General features: G+C 45.4%; 1 protein-coding gene across 3 annotated transcripts in view; it reads left to right on the top strand.

Moving 5' to 3' along the window:
* The first annotated feature begins 249 nt into the window (after positions 1–249).
* The window catches only part of GABRB3 (gamma-aminobutyric acid type A receptor subunit beta3), a 229,046-nt gene continuing 221,196 nt past the window's right edge, over positions 250–8,099 (top strand). The window contains exons 1-3 of one of the 3 annotated variants that reach the window (XM_068537476.1): positions 250–329; positions 1,193–1,284; positions 1,500–1,567. In XM_068537476.1, the coding sequence (XP_068393577.1) occupies positions 250–329; positions 1,193–1,284; positions 1,500–1,567 (240 nt within the window). Of the gene's footprint in view, positions 330–984; positions 1,065–1,192; positions 1,285–1,499; positions 1,568–8,099 lie in introns of those variants that run through there. The other 2 variants (XM_068537475.1, XM_068537477.1) reach the window with 2 other exon arrangements.

Below are 8,099 nucleotides of genomic sequence, written 5' to 3'. Positions count from 1 at the left end.
AGGGCCCAGTGCTCACATGAAATGTTCAGGGGGTGAGAGTGAGAGAAATAGTTTAAAGAACCAATTTAAAAAATGGTCTTATATTGCATAAATAATTAATCAGGCCGCCATGCAAGGGGCTGGATGGCGGGTCAGGCAGGAAAGCCTGGGGGTGGGGGCAGGGGCGGGGATCCCCGCATCGCTGTTAGAATGCTCGGTGACTGTGGGGGAGAGCGGATCCCACCCAGGTTAGGTCAGAGGAGCAGCGCCATGTGCTCCGGGATCCCGGCTCTCCTGCTGCTCATCTGGCTCTACTGGACCCTGGGGACGCGAGGCTCAGAGCCCCGCAGGTGAGGTAGGGGCTTCCCCCGGGCCACGCAGCCTCCCTCTCTGCTCCGTAGCTCGCAGTCCCGCGGGCAGAGGCGCTCCGCTGTACTCATGGGCTCGGCCTGAGCCGCAGCTGGGCGGGGGTCGTAACGAAGGGGTCGGGCCGGGGAGGGGGCGGGGGGAAGCGGAGAGCGTTTCCTTCGCGGTCTCTGCCCACGTCGCCGTCGCCGATGATACCCTCCTTCCTGGGTCGCAAGGAGCCCAGAGGAGCTGGCAGCGCCAGCCCTGCCCCGCGCCGCGCAGCCGCGGCTCCGGCTTGCTGTCCCCGGCCGGGCTTCGGGTCTCGCTCCGCAGCCGCCGAGGCCGGAGGCAGCGCTAAGGGCCCGGGCCCACCAGCCGCGGCGAGCGCGGGGGAGGGCCGGGTGCGCGGCACTGAGCGGCCGGCTCCGCCGGCTCGGCCTCCGGCTCGCCCTCTCTCCTCCCCCCTCCCCTAGCTCCCGCGCCCGCTGCTCCTCCTCTCCCCGCGCCCGCTCCTCCTCCTCCTCCCCTCCCCCTCCCCCTGCGCCCTCCTCCGCTCCGGGCCAGCGCGGCGGCGGCGGCAGCAGCAGGAGCAGCCCCGGCTGCGGGTCGCGACGGCGGCGGGGCGCCCCCTCCCCCGTGCCGGGGCGCGGCGGAGGGATGTGGGGCTTTGCGGGAGGAAGGCTTTTCGGCATCTTCTCGGCCCCAGTGCTGGTGGCGGTGGTGTGCTGCGCCCAGAGGTAGGGTCGCGGGTGGGTTGACGGGAAGCGGGCCGGGCGCCGGGCAGGGCGCGCGGGTGTGCGCGCTGGGCGCTGGCGGGCGAGCCGCCGCCTGACCCAGCTCTCTCTGGCCCCCGTCCCTCCCGCAGCGTGAACGATCCTGGGAACATGTCCTTTGTGAAGGAGACGGTGGACAAGCTGTTGAAAGGCTACGACATTCGCCTAAGACCCGACTTCGGGGGTAAGTAGGGTGTGCGCGGCCGCTGCGGGCAGCGCGACCCACCGCGCTGGCGGCCTGGGTGGAGGAGGGAGGCGGGGGCCGCTTCCGCCGAGCTGCGGCGGGGTGGGGAGGGGGGCACTTCGCCTGCGCCCCCTCCTCGGATAGCCCCCCATCCTCAGAGCCGCTGCAGCCGGTGCCTGAGCCAGGCTGATCACCGTGTCGTGCGCTTCCCGCAGGTCCCCCGGTCTGCGTGGGGATGAACATCGACATCGCCAGCATAGACATGGTTTCCGAAGTCAACATGGTGAGTGCCTGCCCTCCCCAGGGCTGTCCCCGAGCCCCTGCCCCGCTGTCTGGGCCCACAGGCGTCCACAGTACTGGGCCAGAGGCCTCCTCCGCCGGGCTGAGCTTCCCGGGCCCGCAGAGGGAGCGGCGCTCCTGGGCGCAGGTCTCCTGTTCGTGAGGCTCCCTCCGCCCGCCTGAGTGCGCGGGGGTAGTCGTTGGCGTCAGAGACGCTCGGAGGGCGCACCCTTCCCGCCGTAGGAAGGGGTCCTGGGCTCACCCGAGGCTGGGCTTTCACCGCCGCCCTGGTGCTGCCAGCTCCTCCAGGCGTCGGTCCCCTGGTCCTGAGGCTGCCCCAGTGTCTTCTCGCCTCCTTAGCAACAGGCGCCGGGGAGCGGGGGAGGAGAGGAGAGTTGTGGGGGTGGCTCGTATTCTAGGTAAGAGATGCTTAAGGGTTCCTTTGTTGTCTTTCGGAAAGAGGTGCTGGCCGCCGGAAAGCGCGGTGGGCGGTGGGTCTGTGTGTTCCTGGCTGTCTCGGGTCAGTTTCCTTGGTGTCAGTGGCTCTTCCGAGGGCAGGCTCGTGACAGTGAAACCCGGACCCCATCCACCAGGCTCTGTCGGAGGTGCTGACGGCCCGGGCGGCTCTGAGAACTGGAGGGCCTGGGCAGCCTACGGGCTTTCTCTGCCCGGAGAGTCGAAGGCGAGGGAACCAAGTGTCCCTTAGGGCTATGTTAACGGTGACGGGATTCAGTATTCCGACCTGTGGAAAGTGGAGGCCCGTGTCCCGAGGTGCGAAGTGGGTGTCACGGGCTTTTGCTCAGGATCCTTTAAGACAACAGGCAATAAGGAGAAAAATGACCCCTTTCATTTGTTAATTGAGCTGAAATACCAGGGGATTTGGAAACGGGTTTAAGTTTCTGTTGAGTGACACTTTAGAAATTATAAGAATGAGAATTTGGAAAAAATATATTTTTGGAAGAAATCGTTTGGCAACTTTTCTTTCTAAAATATAACACCGAGAATATAATGAGGCATGAGATAGACTCGATAGATTTCTCAAGTCTGTTGGACATCAGAGCCACATGGGCAAACTTGTTTTAAATGCATACTCCCAGGCTCTGATTCTGATCCAGTGGTGTGGAATGGAATCTTGGGGTCTCTGCATTTCAAACTAGTGCTCCAGATTTTTTTAAAGCAGGTGTTTTGTGAACAATATTTTGAGAAACATTGCAATAACATAGAAATGTTGTTTACAAATAAACTAAAACCATGATTTTTAAATAGACTTTAACAAGATATATTTAAAAGTATATACTAGTATGGATTTTGTAGAAAAAAATCTGACTACACGAAACTATATTTTTTATCAATTTTCACTCTTAACCTAAAGATTTTAAAATTATAATGTTTGATTTAAAAAAAAAAGTACCTTTCTTTCAATGTATATCACTAAGGACATTTATATACAAGTGTTAATAATAAATAAATAAATAAATAAAGTGTTAATAATAAAAGCGTTAGCAAGAAACAGACTTTACATACATTACACTAAAATCATCATGTATATTTTACTTTTTGTAATTTTGTAAAAATAATTCTGTCAAAAATATGTTTTGTTTTATGGCCTTAAGGAAACAAGTTAATATATTCAAGATTTACTCTGTAGTCTGTGATTTCCTCTATTGGCAACTGCACATTCTATAGAGAAGACAGTTTTGTACGGAAGTTAATCGACTTAGTGGATTTTTATGTCAAAAATTATTATATTGGATGTCAAATTATGGAGAGAATATACTGATGTGGCACTTTAAGAACTCTGTATAGTACTAAAACATTCAGGGGAATGGGGAGAATGTCTTGTTGCAGATCATTGCACATTTTCTTTGAATTAATATTTAAACTTAGTTATCCACTTGTTTAGACATCATGCTGATACTTAGTACCTTAAAAACTTCATATGTAATTGCCTAATTCATGCACTATGAATTGAGGTGTCCCAATTTTCTCTGGACCCAATAATAGAAAGACGAATCGAGGATACAAGCCATTATATTGGATAATCTTTAAGTGCATATCCCAAAGCCAGTAATTATGCATAATGTAGCCATAGTATACTTGTATGCCTTTTTTTTGCATTCTCATGATGGAAATTTTTGTGGTTCTCTACACTAAGTTTATTATAAAGAAAAACTGGGGATTGATGGGATGGGAGATTGAAGGCCATTGGACAGATGTACTGACTGGCTTCTGAAATATCTTCCACAAGTGGATTGGTAAAACCATTCGCTAGAAAAATCTGATTTCCCTTAACTCATGATCAGGATCATAGCTCATGATCATAGCTATGTTATTTGATTTTTTTTAATTGAAGGAACTTCAAATACAGCAATGATTAAGTATCATTTTGGAGGTAACATTTTATAGGGAAAGAAGAGAGAGTATGTGAGCATAAGATTAAACCCATCACTCAATCATGTTGCTTAAAAACAATGAATTATATTTATGAGCTTCCTTAATCACCTTACTAGTTACACAAAACTAAGTGTTGTTAGCTTATGAAACTAAATAAGAAATGATCTTGCTTTAAGGATGCTACAGCTAGTAGAGGAGATATGTCAAATAGTTGTAACAAAAGTAGGTGAGTCCCATTTAGAGGAACAAAAGAAAGGGGTATGGCCTAAGAGAGAGAGGGAAGGAAGGAGGGAGGGAAGGAGGCAGAAAGAGGGAGGGGGAGAGAGCGATATATTGAGATTACTTCTGACATGGAAAGCCTCATGAAAGAACTTAAGAAATGATATCTAAATTGGGTGGGTGAATAGTGGGGAATAGAATTGTGACTGGCATAGATAGAGGAGGATGTTCTGGGTTAGGGAAGAAATTGGCAAAACTACTGATGGATAGATCTGCAGGATAGGAGATTGTGAAGGAGAGACTCAAAAGATGAAATTGGAAAAGTAGGACAAATCCCTGTTCACCTAGGCCCTTCTCTGCCTTGCCAAGGGTTTCAGATGTTAATTTTCAAAAATTAAGGAGCCTGTAAATGTTTTTAAGCAGGTGATTGACATGATTTAAGATGTGGTTTAGGATGAATATTTTGGCCAAAATGTTAATTTAGATAGAGGAGTCAGAATGATGAGTTAGAAGAGCAAAGTTCACTAGAAAATTCAGGGTAAATGATCATGGAAAGTTGTTCTTTGAAATTTTCTTCTCAAAATTTCATAGATATGCTTTTGAAAACATATATTTAGTGAAATAAAGATTCCTTAATATATGAAATAAAGATATGCAAAACATGTATATCTCAAGATGGGACAGATATGTGCTTGTCAGTGAGCATTGTGGGGGTGAATGTAAAGAATATTGTTACTTTTCTCTTTAAACTATTATAAAGCACAGTGTTTATCTATTGATGGTGCATATAGATAATGCCTCCAAATAATGCCTCTGACCTCAAAGAATTAAATAAATAGATACATTATGCATATCCGTGTATATGTCATCGTGCATTTTAGTGTTTTGTATTAACAATCTAAAAATGGATTTTAGTATTTTAATACTTAACATTATTTTGCCATAACATGTTTCACTGATAATGGAGATAGTCTACATTTCCATTTTTCCTAATCTTCTAATTTTTCTTTTCATGCACTTTTTTAAATTGATATAGTTAATTTACAATGTTGTGTTAGTTTCTAGTGTACAGCAAAGTGACTCAGTTATACATATATATTTATACATGTATATACATACATACATATATATATATTCTTTTTCAGATTCTTTTCCATTATAGGTTATTACAAGATATTGGGTATAGTTCCTTGTGCTATATAGTAGGTCCTTGTTGTTTACCTATTTTATATATAGTAATGTGTATATGATAATCCCAAACTCCTAATTTTCCACTTCTTACTTTTTAATTAGCTGACTTGACAGAAGTCAGACAAAAAACCATTTTCTTTTACATAACTTCCCTTGTTCTCTAGCTCTTGTTTTAAAATTTCAGACAATCTTTTAAAACTATGCATGGTTAAGTAATTATTGAGATTTAGTTTACATATTACTTTCTTTTTTTTAAGTTTATTTATTTTTTATTTATTTATTTTTGGGTTTTCGTTGCTGTGTGCAGGCTTTCTCTAGTTGTGGCGAGTGGGGGCTACTCTTTGTTGCGGTGCGTAGTCTTCTCACTGCAGTGGCTTCTCTTGTTGCGGAGCACGGGCTCTAGGCATGTGGGCTTCAGTAGTTGTGGCACACGGGCTCAGTAGTTGTGGCTCGTGGGCTCTAGAGCGCAGGCTCAGTAGTTGTGCCACACGGGTTGAGTTGCTCAGCGGCATATGGGATCCTCCCGGAGGAGACTCAAACCCGTGTCCCTTGCACTGGCAGGCGGATTAAATGAGATTGTACTTATGGAAGAATACTGTCTACTGAAAACTTTTATATGCATGTGTTATAATTCTGGTGCTTAGCACTGGTCCAAGTGTGTGTTGAATAGATAGATGAAGGGATGAATAAGTGGACAAAAATTATTGAAAATATAGGAAATATAAGGAAATACTAAAAATAAAAACAACTAGGAAATTTTAATTTAAAAATAGTACTTTTTACTGAGAGAGTGAAGCAGGTCTAGAACTCTTTAAAAAAATCAATTAGTTAAAAAATAAAAACAGTATTTTAAAGTAGTCATATGAGTTCTTTTTTAATTTGAATGATTAGAAGAAGCCATTGTTTGATTTGTTAATTCAGAAAGAAACTACACGTACTTGATTTCTACTTAATTAACTATAAAGTACTGAGAATATAAAGCTAGACTCAAACTCTAGTAATATAAATACTAATTTTCTATGATTTAACTTGTATTTTGTTATTATTCTGTACTTAATTCGTCTATTAAAATTAGCTCATCCTGGGACTTCCCTGGTGGTGCAGTGGTTAAGAATCTGCCTGCCAATGCAGGGGACATGGGTTTGAGCCCTTGTCCGGGAAGATCCCACATGCTGTGGAGCAACTAAGCCCGTGCACCACAACTACTGAGCCTGCACTCTAGAGCCCACGAGCCACAACTATTGAGCCCGTGTGCCACAACTACTGAAGCCCATGTGCCTAGAGCCCGTGGCCCGCAACAAGAGAAGTCACTGCAATGAGAAGCCCGTGCACTGCAACGAAGAGTAGCCCCACTCGCCGCAACTAGAGAAAAGCCCACGTGCAGCAACGAAGACCCAATGCAGCCAAAAAAAAAAAAAAAAAGCTCATCCCAATGAAAATGTAACTACAGGGTTATTTCTTCTGACTTAATGCATATAAATCATAAATTATTGTCTTTTTTTTTTTTTTTTTTTAGTTGTGAGCTCCTTTTAGGTGACATATAATGTGTCTTTAGTTATTATGAGAAATAGATTTGTCCCTTATGCTTGTTGTATTGTATTCCTTTGTCATTTATTGTATTTTCCTCTTATAAAATCCACTTGTTTTCTAATGTCTCAGTGTAAAATTAAGTATGGTACATAAGAACATGGTTTTAGCACATCTCAGCAAGCAACTTTGGCACTGCATCACTGTAAAATGGGTGCAGTCTTACTCACGAACACAACACGTAAACATTTGCACTCATTTTGTCTTTCCCCTTTTCAGAAGAGTGGGAAAGAGGAGAGGGTTTCCCTGTATAGAGTGAGCTGGGATCACCTGGAGAATTCAGCTTTAGGCATATTCGATCAAACTTATGTTAATCCACTCCCCTCTTCGTGCTGCAGAATCTAGGGTTGCTCTGCCTGTAGTGAATGCTGAAGGGGCACCCAGTGCCCAGTACCTGGCCGGGTCCTCAGGCAGAGGAGCTGAGTCCCAGGAGTCCAGCTGTGTGCTGAAAAGAGCCTAATGGGATTGGGAGTTTTGGGTCCTGTTTCCAGGTTTATGGGAACATCTAGCCTTAGGCAAGTCATTTAACACTCAGTAATTCAGTCTCAGGCTTCCCAGATGCCCATGGCATCCCCACAAAATTGCCAAAGTAATAGCACGAAGGGCTTAGCTCTACACAGAAAATTGAGGTAAAGACATCCACAGGATCACAGCCAAACAAACACGTTAGAGAACTGTCCTTTACTGATTTCTCTAGAGAGGCTCTGGCTGCTTTCAGAGTTTGCATATGAATTGTTACTAGCATTTTAAAGGTTGGAAATGTGCTAATGCTCTTATTACCAAGTAAGCTGGGGGATGACTCAGCAGAAAGGAAAAAGTGTTTCTCTGACCCAGTTGGGTTTGGAAAACTGCTTACGTGGAAGGCACTCCATGGGTAAGGTACAATGAGCATGTTGGCATTTGGTTCCAGGTTGCTGCATTTAGGAGGTAAGATTGTTTATTGAGGACATTACTTTTCCCTGGCAGTGTGTTTCGTGCCTAAGTTATGATCAAACGTCAATGCTGGGGCACTGATAAGAAAGCATATAATGAACTTCAGAGGTGGATGAGAATAACCCTTACATAATACATTCTTTATGAAGGGAGGTTTTTGTTTAATATTAGAAGGAATGGTATGGGGAGCAAAGAGAATGCTTTTTGTCTTT

This window comes from Eschrichtius robustus, chromosome 1 (assembly GCF_028021215.1).
Source record: "Eschrichtius robustus isolate mEscRob2 chromosome 1, mEscRob2.pri, whole genome shotgun sequence".
In the NCBI taxonomy this organism is placed as follows: domain Eukaryota; kingdom Metazoa; phylum Chordata; class Mammalia; order Artiodactyla; family Eschrichtiidae; genus Eschrichtius; species Eschrichtius robustus.
Note: the sequence above shows the minus strand (reverse complement) of the source record. Positions and strands in the feature narration are given on the sequence as shown.